Source organism: Penaeus chinensis, chromosome 19 (genome assembly GCF_019202785.1).
Source record: "Penaeus chinensis breed Huanghai No. 1 chromosome 19, ASM1920278v2, whole genome shotgun sequence".
NCBI lineage: Eukaryota > Metazoa > Arthropoda > Malacostraca > Decapoda > Penaeidae > Penaeus > Penaeus chinensis.
The window spans coordinates 27,871,521-27,899,020 of NC_061837.1; the positions used below are offsets into that span (position 1 = coordinate 27,871,521).

General features: G+C 49.4%; 1 protein-coding gene across 1 annotated transcript in view; it reads left to right on the top strand.

Moving 5' to 3' along the window:
• The first annotated feature begins 736 nt into the window (after positions 1 to 736).
• LOC125035109 (cyclin-dependent kinase inhibitor 1-like) overlaps positions 737 to 27,500 on the top strand; it is a 27,299-nt gene continuing 535 nt past the window's right edge. Inside the window, exons 1-2 of the mRNA XM_047627269.1 lie at positions 737 to 1,609; positions 22,216 to 27,500. The exon at positions 22,216 to 27,500 is cut by the window's right edge and continues 535 nt beyond it. Of these exons, the coding sequence (XP_047483225.1) occupies positions 937 to 1,609; positions 22,216 to 22,313 (771 nt within the window). The 5' untranslated portion in view covers positions 737 to 936 and the 3' untranslated portion in view covers positions 22,314 to 27,500. The remainder of the gene's footprint in view (positions 1,610 to 22,215) is intronic.

Genomic DNA, 27,500 nt, shown 5'->3' on the forward strand with positions numbered 1-27,500 from the left:
CTGTAGATAGAGCCATAAACCGAACGACTAGTTGTTCTTCAACGCAACAGATGGCGATTCTCCTTGGGCAAATTCATGTTTGCGACCGAGAATAAATATACATAATCGCAAACTTATACATTTCAGATGAAATTTCAGTGATACGTAAGTTTTTCATTAAAGTAAACGAAGTCGGCGAAGAAATGCGTAAGGTAACGAGACATATTAACAAAAACCAAGCGCAACAAAAATTCTAGTAAGAGTTTAAATAGTAATGATGCAACAAATTAAAAAATCCTGGGGAATGTAGTTATCGTTCCACTAATAAGTGAGGTGCAACAGATCAATGCATTACATGAAGACTAACGCCTCTGCCGTATCCCACATGCTCCTCCCTAGCGATCCGCATTAGTTACCTGGGCGGAGCTTAGCTGTGTGTTCTGCGTTGGGATTGGTCCATCCGATGTAGCAAGGATAACTTTCTTGATGGTGATTGGCTGGAAAAGATGATGTCATGGTATTCTTGATTTGCCGTGAAGCAGGGGGAGAAACCGCGTTGCATATTTATTAATTTTAAATAGTCACAGAAAAGCCGTTGTTTCAGCAAATAAATAAAACGTAGATATGGTAAGAGTGATTTTAACGGATATATAATTAGAAATGGGAGGAAGATGGCTTATTTCGCTATCTAACAGAGGCACATTTAATTTCTGTTGGTAGCCCTGTGACGAGGTATCTAAAAGAAGTCCACGTCTGTTTACCGAGTTAGAGTTATTTGTGCGGCCGTGAGGAGAAGACGCGGGAGGAGGCACACAGGATTTATTCAGTTGGCCGCATCTTATGTGCAATCCAGTGTAGTGTAGGAGGCGGAGAGGGAGCATAACCCGGTGCTTATGTTTATGTGTTAGTGTGTGTGTGTGTGTAAAGTGTTGGCTGTGAACAGAGAAAACAACTCCGATGCGGGAATTGTGTGTCGAAAGAATCGCCATGAGCACAAGAGTTGCTTTGCCGATGCACACGGGCTGCTGCACTATGTCGGAGCTACGGCGTCAGCTCCTCCCCAGCCCCCCACCTACCCAGGACCGCACTGCCCATGTTCGGAGAAACCTGTTTGGACCGATAGACCGCGACGAAAACCTCAAGTTCGCGCAGGATGAGATGAACAAGGTATCGCAGGCCAGCTGCAAGCGGTGGAACTTTGATTTCAAGGCCGAGAAGCCGAAAGAAGGCCGCTACAACTGGGAGCCTGTAGGTGAAGCCGTGCCACAGGCCTATGAGATGCCTAGACTCACTGCTCTCACCACACACGCCACAACCACACCTCACACCACCATAACCGCACCCAAACCCGTGCATAAAACTGTACCTGAGTGTTCGAGCTCGACCAAGAGCGAACAGCAACCCTCCACGTCGAGCACGCCCGTCACGGGGCCCGACACACCCACGCCCACCACAACCAGTACATCCATATCAACTGCCAAACTGCCCACTCCCGCTGGAAGCAGTAAAGCATCGCCAGCCAGCCAGAGCATACGGAAAGCAGTAAAGCTGGACAGAAGAGAAAGCAGCAGGAAGAAAACTATAGCCACGACGAGAATTACAAGGAAAACTGCCCAGCCTCCAGTAACAGGTGAGGATGCCAGGGCGTGTTTACAAACATTGGCGGTGTGTAGTGCTGCATCTGTGTGTTCCTGAAGTCGTAGAGTATTTCTGGGTATGGATGCTGTGCATGTTATATTTAATCATGGGTTTGCATCATCGGTGTGCATGACAGGGAGTGACTGTAGTTGTTTTGCCTTTGGTCCATTAACTCACGAGAGGTGTAACGATATACTAATTATGGAAGTTTGGAGCGGTAGTAGCACCTGTTCGCCCGGGTGCCTCTCACTGATGATGTCATTAGCGCTCTGCTAGATCTAAGAAGGGCGTGCTGAGCAATACCTAGCTGGGTACGCCGATAAGTAGGTACGCCCCCCTCTCAGGCGAGGAGACGAGTGGGCTAAGGATGGAACATTATCTGTTTCCCTAGTATGGTTATCTTGTTTGGGGATTTGATGATATGGGGAGTAGAAGGAGGGGATGTATGACATATATTCTCTAAATTGTCATAATTGCATGCTGTCAATGCCATGACCACCACGTGCCTGCGGAGGTGGAGGCGTGCAGGGATGGTGACGGGATGATGTGACGGCGATGCTGTATGTTGCGAGGGCAATGGGTGCGGCAATCCTGGTCGGCGTCTAACCCCGACGACACCTTCGCTCTACGCCAAAGGGTGCCATATTGCACTGCTCCCGTTGCACTCCCCCTGCCTGGGAATCATCTTCATTTCAACCTACATGAAAACAGTAGTATATTATTTGGTCAAGGTACATTAACCGGGGCATGAGGATGATGGCTGGAATAAAGTCGGTTTTCGTAATGTTCAGATACGCCTAATTTTACTGAGTGAAGCAGTGGTAACACAGCTACGCTGAACACAGCGCTTTCGCAGTCTTGCGCAGGTCTATATGGAAATGTCTTCAAATCATGTTTATATTACGTAATTGTCACCCTGTTAGACGTGTCACCATAGAATTTAAGAGGCTCTGGAACATTTCCTTGCGAACGTGTCATGGTATGAAGTGCATCAGCAACCACCCGTGTGACGTCAGCTCGTGGTGGTCACATGGCGCGGAACTGACCAATGGGCGCACGTGTTGCAGGCGGAACTGACCAATAAACACGCGAGTTGATGGCAGCCCCTGCAACACGCGTCAATTGCACCAGCTGCACTCGCCCTCCGTTGCAGGAACGGCCGTGTGTTGAGGTTGCAGTTGACGGCCGAGTTGTTGCCGACTCTGAAAAGTTGATTAGCGTTTGAATAGTTAGGCTTCGGTTGGACAGAAGCTCCTCTCCACAGGAAGGGGCGGTGTGGGTCGCTCACAAACTTTTTTTTCGGGATCATTTTTGTCCACGTGATTTATTGATGCCTCGTAGAAAAGAAGTGCATATATTCCGGGGTGAAGAGCCTGGCTGATGAGGTTGACAGTCTTTGGCTACAAGAAGGCCTGCACGTTAACTGGGACACTAGCTTTATATATCGTATATCATATCAGTTAAAGCAACCACTTTAATTTATTCCAATTTAGACTAGTTGTTGGGGATAAAGCATGATTAAACGTATTCAGGCGGTCTACACATATGCAGTTTGTGGGGGGAAAAAACATGACCTCCTATTGAATACTACGAGTAATATAAAAGCAAGTTTCATTTCAGTTCGAAAAGAGTGGCTGCGATAGATGCACGCCGTAACCTTACTCCCCCCCCCCCTCCCCTCACGCCATGCCAAGCACAGGGGGGTTTAAAGCCCACAAGAGCCATGGGCCCATCGTGACCCTGGGCTTTTATCGACCCTATATCGATTACCAGCACAGGCAGAGGTCGCGGCGGTGGCGTGGTGGTAGACGATAAACATCACCATGGTAACTGGTCGACAGCCGTTACTCGCTCGCCTTTCAAAATTAAATCTCCACCGTGCGACCTGTCTATCCTCTCGCTTGGAGGCTGCTGTTGGCCTCTGCTTTCTTTTATCTCCCTTCCCTGCCCTCACGCCTCTCTGTCTGTCTGTTTCTCCCCCCCCCCCCCCCTCTCTCTCTCTCTCTCTCTCTCTCTCTCTCTCTCTCTCTCTCTCTCTCTCTCTCTCTCTCTCTCTCTCTCTCTCTCTCTCTCTCTCTCTCTCTCTCTCTCTCTCTCTCTCTCTCTCTCTCTCTCTCTCTCTCTCTCTCTCTCTCTCTCTCTCTCTCTCTCCCTCTCCTCTCTCCCCCTCCCTCCTCCCTCTCCCCCTCTCCCCCTCTCCCTCTCCCTCTCCCTCTCCCCCCTCCCTCCTCTTTCTATATCTCACTCACTCATACCCCCCACACCATTTCTGTCCCTCCCTCTTCCCCAATCATCCTCTCCTTCTTTCTCCTTCCACGATCATATAGGCCGCAATAGCCTTCACCAAATTTAAAAAAAAAAAGGATGAAGCTGTTATTGTTTAGGCAAATCTGATTCGTTTTCCCGCTCTTTTGCCTGTCATTGGGGCAGAAGGGGTTGTAGAGACGCTGAGTCGGCGTGGTCGAGGACACTACGAGATAGTGTGTGTTGTGGCTCTGGCAGATGGCAGGCAACCTAACGAGAGCACCAGAGTGGTAGTGAATTTGTTAGGGGGGGGGGGGGGTTAGAGCGCACTCGTGCATATGACTTTTTTTTTCTTTTCTTTATTTCTTGGTGGGTGTCATAGAGATGGACGTATTTCTCCCCCTTTTTATTTCAGCTTTGCGGAGAATCTGGTTTGTTTAGCTTTTTAGAGTTTATTGTGATATATGAGGGGTGTGGGGCGTGAGGAGAAGAGTTTAAGGGGGGGAGAAAAAAAGAGGGAAAGAGAGAGAAAGAGAGAGAGAGAGAGAGAGAGAGAGAGAGAGAGAGAGAGAGAGAGAGAGAGAGAGAGAGAGAGAGAGAGAGAGAGAGAGAGAGAGGGGGGGGGAGGAGGGAGGGGGTAGAGTGAGAGAGAGAGAGAGAGGGAGAGGGGAAGGGGGAGCGAGAGAGAGAGGGAGGGGGGGTAAGGGAGAGATGGGAGTGGGAGGGGGAGTAAGAGAGAGGGGGTGGAAGGGGGAGGAGAGAGACAGAGATTCTATTATGGAAATGCCAAATTATGACCGATCGATGATGTAACAGCCTTTAGTACTGAGAGTCAACAAAAGGGTCAGTCTTAACCGGCACCGACGGTAAGTGTGGGTTGGTCACGTTGCAGAACTGTGGGTTGCAACGAACGGGTTGAAACCTGTGGAGTCGCTAGGCAGGCGTTGGCTTCGTTTTTGCGGCTTATTACTCGGAATCATTACTCAATTTGCGCTCTGTTTTGATTTCGCTTCCGAATAGATCTTCTTATCTTATGCTTGCCGACGGCGCTCTAGACATTTTCTCTTGTGGTCACCTTTTTCTGTAGAAGTCAAAGTTGAACTCGTGGTGAAAATTAGTTCCGACAAACTTTTGCTACTACGTTTACTCTAGTCGTCCGCCGCCGCCGACTTGCTTCGTCCGAACGCCGGGAAGAGAGGAAATTGATGATGGAAGTCCTACAAGCAATGCGACACATCTATGGAAATTGGGAAACACATTTTCAAAGGAAGATGGGTGAATTTGGGTCATTAATGCGCCACGTTGCAAATATATGTGAAATTCAGTGATACACTTCGGACACACGTCGGCGGTTTCGGACACGCCGGCTGAGTTGGGAGTTGTAAGTCACTGGACGGGTCGGGAGGGCAGTGTTGCCAACGAAGAGTCGCGAGGATTAAGCGCTAACTTGGATATCGGGGAAACTATACACTCTATACTTGCCCGTTCATTGTCCTCTAATGGTTTTTCGTCACCTTTAAAAATACGCAGGGCTTTCTAAATTCGGCGGGTTGCTCAAGGAGGGGGATGTGTAAAGTCAGGAGGTTGTGTAGTTGGCCAAGGGGCGCAAAGCGTGATTGAGTTTCAGGTGTGAATGACCTCTATGCGTAGGCCACCGACGGCGGCATATGGCCTGCCTGTCATAAGCTGCCTTGGAGGTTTTGATGGAAGGACAATTGCCAAAGGTTGATATATGTCAATTCAATTCCACCAAGCCACGCTCAAAGGGTTGTGCTCGAGGGGTTATTTGGCTCTGAATTTTATATTTGGACTTGATCTTTCTTCTGCATTTAGGCCGAGCTATATTGTTTTCCGTTTGCAAACCTAGCAGGCGAAAGTGTCCGAAGGCGTGAATATGTAGATGCTGGGGCTAGTGAGTCTCGTCTGCGAGTTGTGTCAGGAATATTAACCATTTGAAAGACTTATTTGGGGCCTCGGAGTTATACAGTAGCTCCTTAGGTACAGGTCCATGTCAAGTCGACACTCGACGGAGTTTAATTTTAGCGTACGAGCTGGAGTCACATGTTCGTTTTTTGCGTGTGCTCACTTCTTATTGCAAGACCTTGGATATGATATTCTTCGTCGAAGCGATTTTGCGCATTTACATAGGCCTACATTGAGTTTTGATGCCGAGTCGAAGTAGGGACTGCTCTGTTCCAGGAGATGTGAGGGATGTTTGTTAAACGGCAAGGAAGAATTGAGCGAGCCTTTTCATAGGTCGCTGAAAGAGTTAGGCTTACTGTAGAGGGGAGAGTGAACGAGGGTTTAAATGCCTTTTATAAACCGTGTTGCAGAAGAGAGAGCTTGTCCCAACACCCCTCCGTAGGCCTAGTTGGGGTGTGCCTATCAAGAACACCGGAGACGTCAGCAAGGTTAGAGGGAACGGTGGCGTACCAATGTATGGAAAACGCCCTACTTTTATCGCTCGTAGGACTAATCGCGTACTATCTCAGCTGCTGCTACTACGCGCTACGCAAAGCAGTCGACCCTTCACCACTCACCCCCCCTCCCCCATTCTACCCTCCCCTAAGCCAAATAACCGTAATGATCTCAGGCCTAATTACGAACTACCACGCCTTCGGTGGAGTTCAGCGAGCCCGTTTTTACGTGTTGGCTGTGATTTCGTTCGTTTACAAGGGACTGAAGGTGAAGGCGGCAAAGGGAGGAGGGGGTCTGCTCTGGAGGGAGGAGGAGGGACATAGGGATGGATGGAAGGAAGGAAGGAAGGAAGGAAGGAAGGAAGGAAGGAAGGAAGGAAGGAAGGAAGGAAGGAAGGAAGGAAGGAAGGAAGGAAGGAGTGACGGATGGAGGGAAGGAGGGTCGAATGGGGGGTGGGAGGAGGAGAGGGGTGTCTCGCGCCGTTTTTTAAGGCCTTTACGGCAATCGCTGAGCTCTCTTATCGTGACATTTTTATCTATAAGGTCACACGTGTCGTGGCCGTAACTGGCGTCTCCTCTGGTTTTGAATGTGCGTCAGGGTATTTAAACCCGAATTGGTCACGGGTCGGTAACGAGAAATACGTTAGGAACGTTTTACTAGCGTTAATTTGAAACCGTTAGGAAGGAACTATCAACACAAAAGTTCACAAAGTTCAAACTCGTATGGTAAGGGTGATGCTACCCTCAGCGTACGCTAGAACCCACCCTTTCGAACTGTGTTATCGCTCGTTATCAAGAACTGCCATTCACGGCGCCCTATCAGCAATCCCGGGGAGGACTCGGTGGGAAGCCTAACTCGGGAGCTGATAACGCTTATCTCTTACTACGGCCGTAGTAGTGGTTGTACTCCATGTGTACGAGCATGTAGTGGGAAACCAACCGTCGTAGCTGGGACTGTTTGTGTTATGATAATGATGTGCGCTCTCTCTCTCTCTCTTTCTCTCACTCAAACACACACACTAATACTAAAATATGTACTCATACGCGCACAATCACGTACACACACACACACACACACACACACACACACACACACACACACACACACACACACACACACACACACACAGAGTCAAAACACAAACACAGAGTCACCATAAGACACCCTCCCGCTTATTACCCATACGCTCATATTCGGTGTATGTTTATGATGTACACGCTGGTCACATCCGCCGAGGGTCAGCGAGTATGGGCGGGTGGCGGCGGCACACATACACACACACACACAGCGGGGCCCTATTTTGATTTTCAGGCGGGAAACGTCAGCACGAGGGATTGCGCGGGAAAATGTGGGCCAAGGAGCCAGCGCGCGCGTGTTTGGGCGGGAAGTAGGGGGACGCGGGGGGAGGGGGGGTGTAGGGAAAGGTAGGTGGGTGGGGGGAGGGAAAGGGAAGGATGGTAGGAGGGGTAGTGGGAGGTAGGGTACGGGAGAGTATATTAGGGTATGGTAGAGGATTGGAAGGGTGGGGAGGGGAGGGGGAGGGTACGGTGATAAGGGAAGGAGGGAAGGCGTGGGGTGGGGTTGGGTGGGGTTTGGTAGAGGAGGGGAGAGTAGTAAGGTAGGTTGTATATTTCTGGTGAGGAGTAGGATTAGGAGGGGGGGGGGGTTGCGATAAGCCCATACCCCCCCTCCTCCTCCTATCCGTCGAAAGTCTTGAGCGCGTGGTGGTTTAAATGGTACGGACCCTCCTCCTCCTCCTCCTCCTCCTCCTCCTCCTCCTCCTCCTCCTCCTCCTCCTCCTCCTCCTCCTCCTCCTCCTCCTTCGTCACCCCCATCCCTCTCTCTTCCTCTCCCTCTCCCTATCCCCTTCTCCCCTTCTCCCCCTCTCCCCCTCTTTCTCCCCCTCTCCCCTTCTCTCCTATCCCCTTCTCCCCTTCTCCCCATCCCTCTCCTATTCTCCCCCCCTCTCCCCCTCCCTCTCCCCCTCTCCCCGATATGTTCTTTTCTTCTTCGGAAATCTTGGCAAGCGTTTCCTGTCAATTTTCGCTCGTGCTGATAGGGTGTTCGGGGTACTGCTTGTGTGTGTGTTTTTTCTTTCTTTCTTTCTTACTTTATTACTGTTGTGGATTTTTGTGATGTGTTTGTGAAAACTATTGCATCGTTAATGCAATACGTTTATTCATCTTAAGTTACGGAAGTCTTTTTTTGAGAGGTGGAAGAAGTGAGAAGTGAGAGAGAGATAGGAGAGAAATGAGAGCCGAGTGTTTTGTATGTCTTAGTATCATGGCCAAGGACGGGTGTAGGGGCAAGGGAGGTAGGTGGGGGGGGGGTAAATTTTTTGGGTTGCAGCGTCTCTTTCCCTGGGGAGGAGAAGGCGACCCTGAGGGAGGGAGGGAGGGGGGGGGGAGGACGCGAGGGGATGCGAAGGGGCGCGAGTCTTGCTTCGGTCTTACGTCGGCCGATGGTGACTTACCTCGCGATAACGTAATCTCTCGGCCTCGATAACGTGCCTCCGTGCTGGTCAGCGGTGCGTCTTCGTCGGTGGGTGTGGGCGAGGGTAGTTTGTTTCTTTTTTTTTTCTTACCAGATTGTTTATTTATCCATCAATTTTTTTTTTTTTTTTGTGTGTGTGTTCGTGTATGTGTGTGTATTATTTTTTTCGTTTGTGTTTGTGTATATATATGGGTGAATAGGAGTATGAAGTTGTATACATGTACGGGTAAGAGAGAGAGAGAGAGCGAGAGCGAGAGCGAGAGCGAGAGCGAGAGCGAGAGCGAGAGCGAGAGCGAGACAGCGAGCCGACCCTGTGTTGCATAATCCCGTTGTTTTCTCTTCGTCACACATCATCAACATCCCACGGCCAACCCTTGGCTCCTAACCGTCGTGGTGATTACAGACTTATAATTACTCGTCAGGGCGGCCCTCCCTCTCCCTTCGACCCTCGATAGAACGGTGGCCAAGCGAGTCCGTGGCCATTGTTGACATGTGGGCAGGGACACAGGGGTGGGTGGCCTGTAGGTGGTCACTGCGGGGTCCCTGTGTGGGATTGGGAGTTTTAGGGCGCCCATAAAAAAGAAATTACCGATTTTTTTTCTCTCTCTTCTCTCTCCTCCGTTTTTTTCCTTCTTGTAAAGGGGCGGAGTTGTGGGTAATTAACGAAGTTCCGTAACCATGGTTCGGTTGAAGCGGGATGTGTGATCTGTCTTGTCAGTTCATCAGGACCCGCTTTTTTCCCGTGGTAATTTGGCGGAGGCACGAAGGCTCGGTGTGACGTACAATTAGTGCTGCGGTTTTGAATGCAGCCAGTAATTTACACTGATATTCGCACACGCACGCGCGTGCGCGGCACACACACACACACACACACACACACACACACACACACTCACACACACTCACACTCACACACACTACACTCACACTCACCCCATCACACATCACTCACTTACATTTATTTACATACTAACAATAAATACTAGTACACCACATACTGCACACACGTAAGCACACTGTATGTATACACTGTATTATATTTTTTTTTCGCAGTAACTGCTCACCACACTATGTCACATTTATTGACTATAAACACGAAATTATATCTTCCACGGCATTTCCACACACACACTATAGCACACAATATCACACACACACAGGATTTAATTTATTTACTTTTATGCTTCTAACAAAATATTTCTTTTTCTTATATCGAGAAATCTGATGTATACAGGATGTAGAGGAAAGTTTTTATTTCCCGCCCAAAAAGCGCCCATATATGGGTTTTAGATCTTAAAGGTAGTTAAAAGGTGCGGATTCTTCTGCCTTGGTTTTAAAACGCGGGTGTTTTACGTCGCTTACAAATTGTTAAGGCAGGTTAAAGAAATTTGACGACCCGGAAAGGTAGGGGTCGCCTTTTTGGAAAAGGCCAGGAGGGAAACGGGATTTCACATGTATCAAGTTGATGCCTCGTAATGGCCACTTCCTCCCCGGTCCTTTTGTGGCATTTCAGACGTTAGAGCTTTTTCTTTTCGCTTTTCATGTGTGTGTGTGTGTGACGTTGACCGTATGAGGGGCAATGTAGGAATGTAATGTGGGGGAGAGAGTGGATGTGCGTTATTATTTATGTGCTATTATTATTATTATTATTATTATCCTTTCATTTCATTCCCTGGGTCTTGCGTCTTTGTGTAGTGTGCTTAAGGGTCACTCCTCGTCTTCCTTTTCTGCCGTAGAGGGTCGTGTTTATAGTTACGAAATTAAAGGCTTTCTGTACCCCATATATATGTAACATCCCCTATTCAGACAGACAGACAGAGAGACGACAGCGTGTGTATATGTCCTTGTGTCCGTGTCCGTTCTCGTGTTCGTCCGTCCGTCGGCGTCCGTCCATGCAACTCGACAATAACATTCCGAATGGAAAGGCTTGTAGGGCCAGGTCTCCCTGAGGAACACTTGAAGGTACGGAGTCGAGCGTGGGCCTATTCACGGGGCTTCTTTGGTGGTGGGTGGGGGTGGGGGAGGGGGTCGTCGCATAACTGGAAGGAAAAAGGGATAAACGTTTGACCCCCAGTGTTTCCTTCATCCCCCCCCTCCCCATGTGTCCGCATCCCTTCCCCCTCCCCGTCCGTGACCCTCCTCCGCCGGCGATGCATTGTCCGCCGGAGGAAGGCAGCTGATTGTAACCCTCGCTCTTCATTTCCTAGATACTTTTTGAAGGGTTATCCTCCCCTCCTCCCCCTCCCCCTCCCTTTCCGCCTCTCCGTCTCCCATCCTTCTCTTTTGCCTTCTCCCCCCCTCCCCCCCAACGAAGAAGATGTGTGGAGGATGGAGACGTCGCCAGGACAAAAGAGAGCGGCAGTATGTCCACGCCCTGGCGAGGAAAGGCGGGCGGTTGAGGGGGTTGGGGGGTATTGCCCCTAACGTCTTCGGTCACGGGCGGCCCGCGGATGGAAGGAGTGGGAGGAAGAAGGAGAGGGAGGGGGAGGGGTGGGGTAGAATAGGAAGAGCGGGGCGACAGAAGAGGAAGAGGAATGCGGGGCGAGTCGGACGGAGGATGGAAGGAGGAGAGGAATCCGGGGGTATGGAGCCTCACACTCGAGTCACACTTGAAATGTTCCCTCCTCGACATTCCAGCCTCGTGCGTTGCGTCAACCCCCCCCCCCCCCTGAAGACAGCTGGAAGGCGATGGTTGGTATTTCCAGATACAGAGGGAAGGGGGGGAGGGGATGAGTTGAAAATAAGGAAAAATTAAATAACTCTTAAGTAAAGGTAAGAACTATGCAAGGAAGAGGATGTTGTTATCGATTTATCTGCAGATACAGATGTTATGTACATTATGGGACGGTACATATGTTTGTAAGGCATTTAATAACTCAGACCGGGTGGAGTCGAGGATGACAAGGCAACAACCCCCCATTAAAAAAAACAATCTCAAAATATACCCTGTGTTTTGCTTTATTCCCAGCCTAATCTCTTGTTCCTTGTTCCCTTTTGTCTTGCTTAACTTCAGTTCCACCAGGTCCTTGTAATTGTCTCTCTCCAAACTCACCTAATTTTTCTTTCTTGAGTAACCCCCAATCTAGATCTGCCTTCCTCACACACTTGGTTAATCACAACAGGGTCATCCCCCCCCCCCCATCCTCTCTCTCTCTCTCTCTCTCTCTCTCTCTCTCTCTCTCTCTCTCTCTCTCTCTCTCTCTCTCTCTCTCTCTCTCTCTCTCTCTCTACCCCTCCCTCCCTACCCTCCCTCCTCCCTCCCTCGCTCCCTCCCTCCCTCCCTCCCTCCCTCCCTCCCTCCCTCCCTCCCTCCCTCCCTCCCTCCCTCCTTCCTCTCTCTCGCCCCCATCCCACCCTTCGAAGAGGTCCTTGCCCCCGTGACAGCCCGGGGACATAGGCTCGTTAAAAGGGTTTAATTTGCCCTCAAATGGAGCCCTTCGCCGTGGTTAAGACGTCCCCTTTCCTTCCCCTTCGTTCCTTCCTCCTCCTGCCTCCTCCTTGTCCGCTGGTCCTTGGCTTTTCACGACCCCGGCCCTCGCTTTATGTGGCCTTTGAGCGTTACCGTGTTTTGGAAGGTTTTGTGAATGGGGGCGCTGCTGCGGGCGAGCGTCCGTCTGACTGTCTTTTTCTCTTTATAGCTCCTTCTTTATTTCTTTCACTTACTCTTTTCTTTCTCTTTCTGTCTTTCTTTCTCTTTGTCTTTCTCTCTTTCTGTCTTTTTTTGTTTTGTTTTCTCTCTTTCTTTCTTTTTTTTCTGTTTTGCTTTTTCTCTCTCTTTCTCTTTCTCTTTCACTTTCTCTCTTGCTTTTCTCTTTCGCTTTTTCTCTTTCTTTCTCATTCGCTTTCTCTCTTTCTTTCTCTTTCGCTTCCTCTTCCTCTTTCTCTAACTTCTCTCACCCTACCTTCCTCCATGTCTCCTCTCTCTCTTGTTGCCTCCTGCCCCCTCCTTCTCTCCCGCTCCTCTCCCACAGACACTTTCTCCCACTCTCCCAGAATACAGTTTAAAAGGGGTAACGACCCAGGGAGGAGGTTACGAGGTCGAGTGATAAGTCGTGGCTGGTAACGGTGGGTGCATCATATCTTCCCCCTCCTCCCTTGCTTGTCAGTACCCCCTCCCCCTCTGTACCCCTTTCCTCCCTTGTCCCTCCCCCCTTCCCCCTCTATGTCCCTTGCCCCCGCCACTGTAAATATACAAGGAAGCCGCTAAATGTATTTTGAGTCTTGACACTGTTACAACAGCTGTGGACATCCCGCAATGTCTCTCCAAGATCTGGGCTGCCGCTTATGATTTTATGTCAAATCCTTGTAAGTGAGGATTGAGTTTGTGTGTGTGTGTGTGTGTGTTTGTGTGTGTGAGAGAGAGAGAGAGTGTGAGTGAGTGAGTAATTGTGAGTGAGTTAAAAAAAAAAGGAAAAATATAAAGAAATTGAAAGGGTAAGAGAGAAAGTATGTATGTGTGTGTGCGTGTGTGTGCCTGCGTCAGGAGTGGAGAAAAGAACGAAAGGAGTGGAATAGAAAGAGGGGATACAGTTATTGATAAGGCCTTATAAAAAGGAAGGGTAGGGGGAGGGGGGTCAGCGAGCCGATTGGGCCTAACGCATCAAAGGGTGTGGGAAGGGAGGTGTGCTAGGAAGCCATCGGTTACAGCGTGGTATCGTGAGTGCAGCCATACATCATACACGTGTCAAAACCCGGCCATGGAGCGGGATCTTGAAAGGGAAGAAAAACACTTATAAAAACAAGCGATAAAGGGTTGCCTGCCGTTCCCACGAGCAATAGAGCCCCCCTAGAGGCCTAGATGCTAAGCCTATATACTTATCTCTGTCACATGTTGAGTTATGGCTTGCTACGCGGTTCCTGCCATGACCTGCTGGTGAAATTGTCTACGAAAAAATATAGACTTTACCATGAGATGCCTTGAGGGCTAACCTCACGTTCTGTTGCGAGGGAAAAACGTGGTAGGCCTAAGCAACGGCGCCGATGCAGAATCCCGAGTCAAGACTATACGTGATCTGGTAAAAAACATTAGCAAGCAAAGTAGGCCTAGTCGCTTTAACTCTCGAGTCACAATGATGGGCATCGCTTGGCTTTTAACAGAGGGGGCACGACCTGTGGTTATCTCACGGCGCCCAAATGACTCCATCCCCGCAGCCGATGGCCGAATGATCGAGGGCGAATCCGTGAGTCATTAAGTTTGTGGTAATTAGGCTCATCGCGCGGGGTTTAATGGCCTGTCGCAGGAAATCCAAACCATTGTTCTTCTCGATCGGATGTTTCTCGCCGCGAGATGTAATTGTTCGGGAGTTTTATTGTTGGCGAGATTGGATGCTGTTAAATGACCGGGAGAAGATGAGGAGGGAGACGACGGCGGGGGTGGGGGGGAGCTCTCTTTGTTCGCCCTCCCTCTTGCGGAAGGACCTATCACAGCTTTTTTTCTCATCTCTCTCTTTCTTTCTTTCTTTCTCTCTCTCTTTCTCTCTTTCTCTCTTTCTCTCTTTCTCTCTTTCTCTCTTTCGCTCTCTCTCTTTCTTTCTTTCTTTCTTTCTTTCTTTCTTTCTTTCTTTCTCCTTCCTTCATTGTTTCTTGTTCTATGTGTTCTTTTTTTCTCTTCGGTGTGTGTTTTCTCTTCTTTTTTTTCTTTTCTTTTTCTCCTTTGCTTCTTTTGATTGTGATTGGGATACGATTTCTTTGATGTCTACCCTTTCTCCCCGGGCGCCTGTTCAGCTCCCGATCCCTTCGTAGTGCTTGCGTGCGCGTGCCGGAGACTCTCCTCGATGCCTGCGTGCGCTGAGTCTGCCGCTTGGGTCCCCGAGGCAAGGCACGAGCCGAGGCGTTGCTTCAATGACGTCAGCCTCAGTGTCCCGGACCCTTTGTCTGGAAGCAATTTCTAAATCCTCGGGAACGAAGCGGATGACGAGACGCAGGGACCCATCGAAGGAATCCCTCCTCCCCCCTCCCCCCCTTCCTCCTCCGACTTCGGAGGGTATGCCCCCCTCCCCCGAAGGACCCCCGAAGGACCTCGAGCGACCCCTGAGACCCGCGCTCGATTACAGGTGCAATCAGGCGGGAAATGTACGGCAATGGGGTAACATCCCCGACTGCCGGTTAATGATGGTTAATGAAGGTAATGGACGTCTGCGCGTTTCCCCTCCCCTCCCCCTCCCAGCTCGCCCCCTCCCGTCTACCCCTCCCCCTCGCTCCCCCCCAACTCTTCCCCCCCCCCCTTCCTTCCCCCGGAGGCTTTCCGCGATCGGGGGCGATTAGTCGGTCGGTCCGTCCTTCGCGTTGAAATCGAAATGATTCCGGTTAGCGCGGGCGTGCGGGCGCGCGGGCGTGATTGACCCTTCCCTCGCGCTCCGGAGCCCCTCTCTCCCTCGTCGACGTGTGAGTCCCGCGGGCGCACAGGAGGCGAAGCCGTTGACATGCGTACACAGGGCTCAGTTTGCACTTCGAGGGTTTGTGTTGTTGTAACGCTTAAATAGCACTCGGTGGATAGCCTTACCCCTCGACTCGTGTTGTTCTTCTGAGCCGCGATGTTCCCAGCACCTTGGCAACCGGGACGCCTGGGTGGAGGGGCAGGAGAGGCGGCTACCTAGGAGGGCAATGGCGGCCTTGCGAGCGGGCCGCGGAGGGACGGGATTGCCTTGGCGCGGAGAGGGAGGGTTACGCCCGAGGGGGGGACGCGCCGGGACAAGGGTTCTGGCAATCGCGGCGGGGTTAATCACAGTATCTTGGGTCAAGGGTCAGGGGTCGCTCTGCGCTCGCTCTCTCTCTCTCTCTCTCTCTCTCTCTCTCTCTCTCTCTCTCTCTCTCTCTCTCTCTCTCTCTCTCTCTCTCTCTCTCTCTCTCTCTCTCTCTCTCTCTCTCTCTCTCTCTCTCTCTCTCTCTCGCTCTCTCGCTCTCTCTCTCTCTCTCTCTCTCTCTCTCTCTCTCTCTCTCTCTCTCTCTCTCTCTCTCTCTCTCTCTCTCTCTCTCTCTCTCTCTCTCTCTCTCTCTCTCTCTCTCTCTCTCTCTCTCTCTCTCTCTCTCTCTCTCTCTCTCTCTCTCTCTCTCTCTCTCTCTCTCTCTCTCTCTCTCTCTCTCTCTCTCTCTCTCTCTTTTCCTTTCTTTCATTCTTCCTTTCTCTGTGTGTGTGTGTGTTGTCTTTGTCTTTGTCTTTGTCTTTGTCTTTGTGTGTACATATGTATAATATATATATACATATATATACATATATAAATACATATGTAATAGATAAATATGTAAATATATAAATGTGTCTATATCTATATCTATCTATCAGTCACATATACATACATAAACACGCACGCAAGCACGCATACATGCATGCATACTTACATACAAATATGAATGCATGCATACATATATACACTGTAAATGCATAAAATATACATACATGCATATGTATGTATGTATGTATGTATATACATACATATATGTCTAGATATATTCATTCTCTCTCTCTCTCTCTCTCTCTCTCTATATAGATATAGATATAGATATAGATATAGATATATTACTGCATACACATATTTATCTGTCCGTCCATCCATCCATCCATCTATATATGTGTGTGTGTGTGTGTTCATATATATGTAGAAAGACCAAATATGATGGATGGATATTTTATAATATGTGTCTATCTTACATTAACACTTGCGCCCTCTCATAGACTGCACTCTCTTCCTTTTCAATCACTCGAGGCAGATAAGGTCGGTTGTTGCACCCCGTGGGATCCTGAGAAACCCCTCCCTCCCTCCCTCCCTCCCTACCTTCCCTACCCTCCCTACCCTCCCCTCTCTCCCCTCCCTCCCTACCCTCCCTTGGCACAGATCAAAAGGTCGGGATTAATTTGCACTTTTTTTTCTTTCTTTTTTCCTTTTTTTTAAAGGAGCTTGACTGCCCTGGGCGCTCCGAGAACCCGCCCTCCCCCCTCTCCTGCTTCCTTTCCCCCCCTTCCCCCCTCCCTCATGTTTCCTTCACCCCCACCCCCCTTTCCTTTCCCTCTCGGCGCCTAATTTAGTTTCTTGTGTACTGTCATTAGGTGTGATTTTCTCTCTCTCTCTCTCTCTCTCTCTCTCTCTCTCTCTCTCTCTCTCTCTCTCTCTCTCTCTCTCTCTCTCTCTCTCTCTCTCTCTCCCTCTTCCTCTTTCTTTCTTTCTTTTTCTCTACTTTTTCTTTCTTTTTCTCTACTTTTTTTCTTCTTTTCTTCTTTTCTTCTTCCCTTTCCATTTAAACCATCCAGATGTGTTCCATTATTTTGGGGAATTTTCGTGTTTTCTTCTCTTTTGATATCCTATAAGGAGAAGAGAGATAGATAAATAAGGTACATGAGTGGATAGAGAGAAAGAAAGAAAGTGAGGGAGTGAGAGTGAGAGTCATTGCACGTTAGAGGAAGAGGAGAGCGTGAAATAGGGGAGACAAGAGAGGAGGAAGATGGGGGGGGGGGGGGGTATGACATGTTCCTGTGACCCCGGACTCGTCTCACGCCACGAGGACCCGCTGGCATGATGGGGAACATCCTCTTGATCTTTATCCCCCCCCCCCCTCTCTCGCTCTCGCTCTCTCTCTCTCTCTCTCTCTCTCTCTCTCTCTCTCTCTCTCTCTCTCTCTCTCTCTCTCTCTCACTCACTCACTCACTCACTCACTCACTCACTCACTCACTCACTCACTCACTCACTCACTCACGCACTCACTCACTCACTCACTCTCTCACTCTCTCACTCTCTCACTCTCTCTCTCTCTCTCTCTCTCTCTCTCTCTCTCTCTCTCTCTCTCTCTCTCTCACTTTCTCACTATTTCTCTCTATTTCTCTTTCTCTCTTTCTATTTCTCTCTCTCTCTATTTCTCTCTCTCTCTCTCTCTCTCTCTCTCTCTCTCTCTCTCTCTCTCTCTCTCTCTCTCTCTCTCTCTCTCTCTCTCTCTCTCTTTCTCCATTTTCCTCTCCTACCCATCCGTCCCTCTATTCTCAATCTCAAATCTCCTCCCCCCCTTTCTCCCCCCTTCTCCCCCCCCCCCTCACCCTCTGGCTCTCTCCCTTTTCCTCCTTTTTTTTCTCTGCCTTCGGGGATTGAAGCTGAGGGGGAGGGGGGGGGGGGGTTCCGGGGCATGATTTGACCTCTTGTGTGCTACCTGTGACCTCTGCCCGGATGCCCCTCGGTGCCCAGGGTCATGCCCTCTCGGTAGTGTGTGTGTGTGTGTGTGCGTGCTCGCGCGCGTGTGTGTTTGTTTTTTATTTGTATATGTCTGTCAGAGAGAGAAAGAAAGAAAGAAAGAAAGAAAGAAAGAAAGAAAGAAAGAAAGGGAGAGAGAAAAGTAAAGAAATGAAAGAGGGAGAGGGAGAGAGAAAGAAAGGCAAGGAAATTCCGAATTTATGTACCATATCCCCGCTGTCCCTTCCCCGCGAGGGCAAGCCCAGCAGCAGGGTCCGTTTCCAAAAGGGGCGGCGGCGTCGAGGGCGCTGTCCCGCCCCGGACCCGTGGCCGCTGCAGTGGTTTCCCGGGACTCTTTTTGCCGTCCTCGAGATCCTGGGCTTGGTTTGTTTGTCTGTTTCTTGTTTTGGTTGTTGTTGTTTTTGTTGATGTGTGTCTTTGTTTTGTAATTGGTGGTGTTGCGGGGTGGTTTTTAATGTGTTCTTTTTTTCTTGTTTTTTTATGTAGATTTGTTTTCTAGTTAGTCACTCGAGCTGTAGTTCGTTTTCGAAGCGTATTTAATCCAATTAAGAAATAAATATATTAGATTTAAAAGTATATATTTATAAACTTGAGACCTGTGGACCTTTTTTTTTTTTTTTCTTCTTCTTCCTTCCTCCACGTTAAAGAAGTCTACGTTTTGTGACACTGATCGTAGCTTTTAGTCGATGTTCGGTCGCGAGAGGCAGTTGTTTTGGCTGAGGTGGTTGTGGCGCTGGTGGTTGTGGTTGGAAGTTCGTATTGGTGGCGTTGGCGTTGGCGGTTGCGCTGTTTGCCATTGCAGCGAAGGAGGAGGCCGGGAATGGCGTGTGGTTGAGCGCGGCGGCGGGTGTGCGCGCAGTGATGGCGTTGCCGGCTGTTTCTCCGCGCAGCTCGCCATCAGCAACATTGGAACACTGCACCTGCTCCTGCGAGTTGCAATCTGGCCCCGGCGCGCGGTTCCGGGCCAGAGGGGCACGCGGCGCTTGGGGATCACGGCGCGTCCGTTACCCTCTTGCCCGGCGTGAGGGGCGTGCCCGCCGCAGAGGGACATGCGGGCGATACAGGGGCCATAGGGAGGGTGTCCTTGTTGCCCGGACGCGCAGGTGGTGATCATGGCGGACAGATGGCGCCCCCGAGACCCGGCTCTGCCTTGGGATCGCGCCCTTCTTCCCCCGACGCCGCCCGACTTCGACTCGTATGTGCCAAGGCCACAAAATTCTAATAAAACTCTGTCTTTTATGACACGTTGATGCTAGTGATTTGCGTCCTTCAGTCCGTTCCGGAGGGATGTAGGGTTTAGGATGCGAGTCCGAAAACCGGTAAGGACTTCGCCGCGTGTGTCATTAGGGCGCGCGGGCGGTCGCGGCCACACACGGACCTAGAAAGAAAGTGCTACATGTCACGTTTTATGCGGGGCCTGTCTATCTGGCCTGCACGCCTTCCCTCGGCGGGGCCTGTCTATCTGGCCTGCACGCCCTCCCTCGGCGGGGCCTGCAGCGCTGTAACCGGGCGCGAGCGAGGGCGGGGGTCACCCGGTCCCACGGGACGGAACACCAGGAGGAGCGGCGTGAGACGCGGGTGCATCGCGACCTCTCACAGCGACCCGACGGGAACGGACTCGCCTCCTCCGCGCCTCTCGCTCTCTGCTCTCTCTCTCGCTTCCTTCGCGCTTGTCTTTTCCCTTTTCGCTTTTTCATCGGTCTTTTCCCCTTTTCGCTTTTCTCTTTTCTCACTACTCTCTTTTCTTTCTCTTTCTCTTTCTCTTTCTCTTTTCTCTCCCCTATTTTTCTTTCTTCTTCACTTTCTCTTTCGTCTCTATCTTTCGTCCTTAACCTCTCAGCACTTTGGATAAAAGAGAGTCCAAGAGATGTAATAAATGTGATTTATATTTATTGGAAAGTACTGTTGCTGTGACTTCCTCTCCTCCCTCTCTCCCTCCTCTCCCTCTCCCTCTCCTCCCTCCCTCCCTCCTCTTCCTCTCCTCCCTCTCCTCCCTCCTCTTCCTCTCCCTCTCCCATCTAACGTTTAAAAACAAAAAAAAAAAACAAAAAAATCAGAAAAATACAAGCAATCGCTGAAACAAGAGTGGCGACTAGAGAGCCAGCCGCAGCCGGTAGTAACATTTGCTAATCAATGTCCTGCCCGGTCGGTTTTTCCTTGCAATTTCTCCTTCACTGGCAGCGCGGTTTGTGCAGATGGGCAACAGTTAGGATTTGTTCTTCTTCTTTTTCTTAGTTTTTTTTTGTTTTTCTCCCTTTTTATTCTTTTTATTCTAATTCTTCAAATTTTCTTATTATTATTCTTTGTCTCCTTTTCTTTTTCTTCTTCTTCTTGTTTGTCTCTTTTTTCTTCTTTTGCTTCTTCTTTGTCTTCTTTTTCTTCCTCTTCGTCTTCGTCTTCTTCGTCTTCTTCGTCTTCTTCTTCTTCTTCTTTGTCTCTTTTTTCTTCTTTTAGCTTCTTCTCTCTTCTTTTTTTTCTTCCAATTCTTCTGATTCTTATTCTTCTTGTTATTCTTATTCTTCCGACAGGGTGTGAAATTGTGGTTTTGCTACGCCGTCGGAAAGAAAAGAATTGAAAAGAAAAAAAATGAAATAAAAATAATCATGATAATTGCTTCTCACCCGTTCGCGATGTTAGGATTTTTTTTATTTTATTTCGCAGCGAGTGAAAATTGTGTTGTGTGGGTGGGGGGTGGGGGGGTAGGGGTACATGGGGAAGGCAGAGAGGGGGGGGGGGAGTGATGCTGCAACCCCCCCCCCCCTTCCCTTTCTGTTCTCGCTTCTTTGATTTTCTCTTTTGTTTTATCTGTTCTCTTCTCTTTTCTCTTTCTACTTTTCTGTTTTGTCTTCTCGCTTTTCTCTTTACTATTTTATTTTGTCTCTTCTCACATCTCGTTTTTTTTTTTTTTTTTTTTTTCACTTTGCTGTTATTCCCATTTTTCCTTTCTTATTTTTTATTTCCTTTTCTCTTCTCTCCCCTCTTTTTTATCAACGTTGCTCCACTTCCCCTCCCCCTTTCTTATTTTTTTTCTTCTTTTTTTGGCCATTCCCCATTCCCTTTCTTCCTCCCCCCCCTTTCCCCCTTTTTTTCCGTTTTCTTTTATTCTTACTCTCTGAAAAATGTATATTGATTTTTTTCCCCCAATTTGTTGTCTTGGGAAATGTTTCTCTACAGTCGATTAATTCCCTATAGGTTGGATTTTTTTTTTTATTATTTTTTTTTTATTGTTTATTTTATTTGTGTATCGTTTATTTATGTGTGTGTGTGTGTGTGTGTGTGTGTTAGTGTGTGTGTGTGTGTGTGTGTGTGTGTGTGTGTGTGTGTGTGTGTGTGTGTGTGTGTGTGTCTGTGTCTGTGTGTAGGCTTTCCCTCCTGCAACACAGAAACGGCAGCGGGAGCTCGCGGTGTCCGATTCCCATGCATAAATCATCTATGGTCAAGTCGAGGTACAGTGTTTGGCGTCACGTGTTTGGGAACCACGACCCGCATGCTGCTTCACCCTCTGCCACCCTTTTCGCAGACACACATTCACACAGACACACTGGCGGTTGCACTATACACGCACACGCTCGCATTCGCACGGATGAGCACTCTTTACGCACACGCGGATGCACTTGTTGGTACACGCACGAAATGCAAACGTACGGTTGCATGCTCGCATTCCAAAAGAAATTCAAATGGCCACTCATACCCGTGCGCACTCACACACACACACACAAACACACACACACACACACACACACACACACACACACACAAACACACAAACACACACACACACACACACACACACACACACACACACACACACACACACACACACACACACACACACACACACTCAGATACAAGCACAAACACGTACACCTACTGCATGCCCCTTGTTGCCCCGCATGCGTGGGGTCTGGGGCCGAGGCCGACAGCAGCTGCACCAGCATCTGTCGGGTACTGGCAACCACGGGCGCCGAGTCCTTGGTCCGAGCGCCTGTTTTTCATTTTTTATGTTGTCCTTGTTTCTCTCCCTCGCCTCCCATTAACATGTCATTTTGCGTTGTTTCTCCTGCGAGTGTTTTTGGCGTGGGGGCTAATGGGGTTGGTAGTGGTGCGGATGCTCGCTGATTCCAAGCTCCCGGGGGCGCTTGGGACATTTTGTGTGGGGAGCGGGTGTGGCTAGGAGGTAATCGTGTCTGTCATATAGTTTCACGTTTATACATGTCAACAATATTGTTGTTTTGCCTGCGGTGACTGACCAACCCCTCTCTCATTCCAGACTACCTGAGGATCCGCAAGAGCAAGCGGCCGGCGTCCAAGCTGGAGGAGGACCCGCCGCCCGCCCTCGTCAAGCGCACCAAGACGACGTCCTCGTAATGGCTCTCGGTCCCCGCGCCGCCGGCCAGCGCCACTGCCTCCGCCGCCGACTCTCCCTCGCCACCGCGGCACTCCAGCGCCGCCTGACGTCCGCTTGCGACGGGGCGACAGGCGGGGATGCCACAGTGCCAAGGGCTGCGTGGCACCGAGGGCGGCCCGGGAGAAGAAGGGGCGACCAGGGTCAAGACGCCAGGAATCCTCGACGGGCGTGTGTGTGTCTGCGTGTGTCTGTGTTCCCAAGTGGCTCCCTCTCGCCGCCCTTGGTCTTCGGCCGTCAAGATCTCACGCTTCTGCCTTCCCCGGGCCTGGTGGCGCAGAGGCGGCAGCGGCGGGCGGGCGGGCGGTCGGCGGTAGGCGCCTCCGAGGTGCAACGTGCGAGCGGCTCGGTTGTGTTGCGGCGGCGGTGTTTCTGGTGCTCAAGACATTATATACACACTGGGAGAGACACTTGAGTGAAGTGATGGTCTGCTTGTAGCGCCGCGCCGAGCCCACACGCCCGCACGACCGCCGGCGACCCGCCCGCCCTTCCCCCGCCTCCCCGAGTGGCCGGGGACTTCCACAAAACTCCATGATCTCACTGTTTGAACATTGTTTTTTATGTAAATACGTATTGTATTTATTTCGTATTCAGTTATGAGTGTGGTGCCAGCGTGCGTGCGTGCGCGTGCCCAGCGTGCTCGCCGGGTCGGTGCCAGGCCGAGCGCCAGCCGCCCGCGAGCCGCCGCCCGCGCCCAGGCTGCTGGGTCTCTTATACAAACTTTACCGTGATCCAAAGAAAGCTATTGGATATGCCCAAAGAAGCTGCATCGCGAGCACGCAAACTTGTGCCTTGGGTCAATGGGCCGCAAGGACCAGCTTTGCGTGAGTGGTCCACACATGCGCCTTCCTGTCAGAGATTACCAGTGTCCGATCTCATCAACTCTGAACACCGTCTATATTTTTTTTATTATATATTTTTTTCCTTCTCAAACCTTGTGCTCCTGAGCAAAGTTAATCTTCAACATTCACAGTACAAAATTTTTGTAACTATTTATAAACTTACTCATTTATTTATTGTCATACCTGAAGGTGTATGGGCTCCAACGTTACATGGTCACTCGGACTGCGGGGCGGCGGGGCGGGGGGGCGGGGGGTGGGTGCGGCCCGGCTGCTCCCCCTCCTCCACGCTCCCTCCGACCCGCACTTTGTTAAGTTTGCTCACAAGCCCATATTGCCACTTTTCCCCAACAATTGTACCGAGCACCCTGCCACCCCCACCCTCCTGTGGCCCCACCCCCACCCCACCATGCCCCCTCTCCCCTCCTCCCCCTCCTCCTCCTCCCCCCACCCACCCCGCTCCCCCGTCCCGCAATGTACTCCACCAAACATCCCTCTGTTGTATTTATCAAGGAAAATTGAGCTTCGTTGTGGAGACAAGGATGACGTATCCCGATATATTGTGCTAAATTTGGCTCTCCTGACCCAGTAGCTCTGCCTGCCACCCTCCACCTCCCTCCCCCGTCCCCTCCCCCACCATTCTCTCTCTCTCTCTCTCTCTCTCTCTCTCTCTCTCTCTCTCTCTCTCTCTCTCTCTCTCTCTCTCTCTCTCTCTCTCTCTCTCGCTCTCTCTCTCTGATCTCAACCTTTACATCCTCCGTTATCTCGTGTCTCCCCGTCTCCACCCAGTCTTCCCGTTGATTTTTGTTACTTATTTTCACCGTAATTTGTTCACTCATTTATGTAATGTTGTTACTGGCAACATTGATGATAAGGATGTTGCCGCCATCCTCTGTCAGTGTGATACTTAAAGATTTATTGCTGTTTGAAATACTTAGCGAGTTCACTTAGTAGCCTCATTTTTTTTAGTAATATATTCATCGCATCCCCCTTCTCCCCTCTCCCCTCTCCCCTCTCCCCTCTCCCCTCTCCCCTCTCCCTTCTCCCTTCCCCCCTCTCCCTTCTCCCTTCCCCCAACAGACCTGCTACACCTGCGTCAGAGTTATCTGTATCAGTTGTACATCAAATATGCGCGTATGTGTGTTTGCATATATATATATATATATATATATATATATATATATGCATATATATATGTATGTATGTATATGTATTATATATGTGTGTATAGATATATGTATTGATATATACATATGTAAGTATATGTATCTGTGTTATACACGCACATGTATGCCTATTTCCCGTGTACGTGCCTATGTACAAGCTATTACCTTGTTTGATACAAAGGGTCAGTGTCCGCAAAAGGAAAGAGATTGTCCAGATTTGGATATTTGTTTGTTTGGCTTGACTGTTACCTGCCTTGATATATCATAATACAAAGACTACAAGTTGTCGAACAATTGATCTCATTTTGGAAGCAGCGCTAATCTCGGCTGCGATCGGTTCATGGGCTCACGTTGCCCCCCGGCGCCCACCGCTCTCGAGGGGCCGTGGGCGCAGGCCTACATCAGCGGGGGGGTTGAACTGCCCGCCCCATGAACCCCTCGTAGTGTCAGTTCTTGTGTAGTTTTGATAGATATGAATATATATTTTTCTCTGTCCCTTTTTTAAAGTCTTTATGCTGACTATATGGATATCATATTTTCTTGTTGATGTTTCTGTCTTTTATATAATGTTTACTGCCATGTCTACTACCATATTTACCTGTTTAACCTACCTGTATATTCCGGATGTATGCCGCTAAGTAGTTCCCGATGCGGAGGCTGGCACCCACGCCCGCCTTCCGCCTGTCATATAACACTTGAGTTAAGTAAGACGCCCACACTAACCCAAGCTTCTGCCAGTGTTGTATGCCGCCGCCCCACGCCCTCACACGCGCGAGGAGTCGGCCCGCTTGGCTTCGTAAAACCTGTTTGTAACGCCGCGCCGACCGCACTCGAGTCGGCGCGGTCTCTTGCAGGTCCCGGAGCCCTCCCCCTCCCCCCTCGCGGCCGCCCCAGGGCCTGCCTGCCTCGAGAGTAGTCTCAATGCAGTCACCTCGGCGATGGCGTCGCGCATAAAAATGGAGATGCGAAACCAATCGAAAACTCGGCATCCTTTCCCGCTCTCCTTCAGGGGAGAGAGGGAGATCTCCTGCAGCATGCGCAAGCCCTCGCCGAGAGTGAGTCCCGAGAAGCGTCACGGTTTGGCAGGACCCGAGGCCTCAGCGGAGGGAGGGAAGGGCGTCCGGGGCGCGTGTAGCAAGCAGCCTGTCGCTGGCCATACACCGCCTAGCTTCCACGCCGTACAATAGTCTTTTTTTTACCCAGGATTCGTAACCAGTTTAACCAGCCCAGGGTTTGCACCTCATGACTCCCTCCCCCTCTCTCTCATCCCCACCGCCGCACACTTGACGCCCCGCCGCCACCACGCTCGGCCCAACATCTTGCCAAGGGAAGGTTTGTTGACTTTAGGCCAAGTGGACCGAGAGGCGGTAGCCAAGCAACACCGGGTAGTGATAACACTGCCGTTCCCAGGTTGCGCATTACGAGTGGATTACGTACCGTCGCCGCACCAGCTGTAGGGGGTCCCTTTCGGGTCCAGGCGGGACGCAGGCGGAGGCGATCGGGCGCTGGACACGGGGAGGGAGAGGGAGAAAGAGAGCGAGGTGCTCCTGTTTTAGTCGATATGTCCATTTCTTGGCTTCTTAGTGATAGTGCCGAAGGGCCCTTGCTGGCACAGTTGAAAAATAAATGCATTTTTTTGAATTTGCAATCCCATCAAGATTAACTTTTACGTTGTAATATTACCCGTACTGAAAGAACAAAATATTTTAGTTATGATTGCAACGTCGCATTGGTCCTGGCTTAGGTACCCTCATTCTACACTCCATCTTCTTCTTTCTGTTTTTACGTATAGAGCTTTTCTTGTTCTAACACTGACAATCAATGTTTTTGTTAGGTAAAGTTGCCCTCAGGTACACAAAGATGATTCATAGAGACTTGAAAATTGTATTTTTTATTTTTTGATTATTGTTATTATTTTTTGTTTTATTTTGTATTCCTGTATTAATGAATAGCCACAAAGAGAACTTTCATCTGAAAATGTGCCTAAGATTTACTGTCAATATAAGTATTGTTATGTTGATGTCTGCTTAGCCACCATAAGAAGACTTTTTAATCTTCGCATATATATATATATCTTTTGTCCTTTTCCTTCTCTCTTGTCTTCGAACGAATATCAGACTTCCTTTATACGTCCCAATACGTCCCAGTGTGTCAGCGTGACATATCCCGAACGCCTTCCGATGTGTGGCTAAGCATCGTCAGGCGAAGTTAAAAGTTTTTGTGCTTGGTCGCTGCCTTGAAGACCAGGCCTCGCTCACAGGCACTCTCTCGCGACACCTGTGATGCCCCCTTGACAATGGTTCATTTATTTATTGTTATTATTATTTTTTAAACCCTTTGTTTTACATCTCAGGTCAATTTCATATAGTCTGAGATTACCACAATGTCGTAAAAAAAAACAAAAAACTAAACATGTCATAGTGATTATTGTCCCAGGTAATTTTTAAAAATCATTTTTGTAATTTGTATTTTTTTTTTTTTTTTCTTATCTTTGTTTGTCATTTGTGCCATCTGTGAGCTTGGCCGCGTGTACGGTGGAGGTTTGTGAGTGTTTATCATAAGTGCCAAATTGTTAGGCCTTTAAAAGAAGAAAGAGAGAGATTCTTCACTTTTTTGCTTTTGGCATGGTTGTACTTCCCTGTAAGGTTCAATAAGGTTCAACGCAAGGAAAACTTAAACAGAGTTCAATCTAGGAAACCAAATTTAGCATTACATCGAACGAACCGATTTGGACATCCAATGTTTTTTTTTTTTTTTTTTTTTTTTTTTCATGTATGTGCACTTGCATTTCATAACTTGAATATGCAGTAACATTACGAAATTCATGTATCTGTTTGTTTGTTGTTTTTTTTTCTTTTTTTTTCTCTCAAGAGTCCTGTGGTTATAGCCCAGTCTCGGTCTTCTGTCCCGTGGGCCAGTGATATGGTATTTTCTTTTTAAAACCTTCTAATTTCTGTCGATATTGTTTTTGTAATTAGTTCCACCTCTTGTCACCTCTTCTTCACATACACAGAGTAGTTTTTTTATTTATAAATATCAAGTAATGGGTCACAGGCGTAAAAGAAGTAACCGAGAGAAGGTAACTTAACCGGGACTTTATGACAAAATTACCCGGATGATACCCGCGGGGTCGTTCCGCTATAGT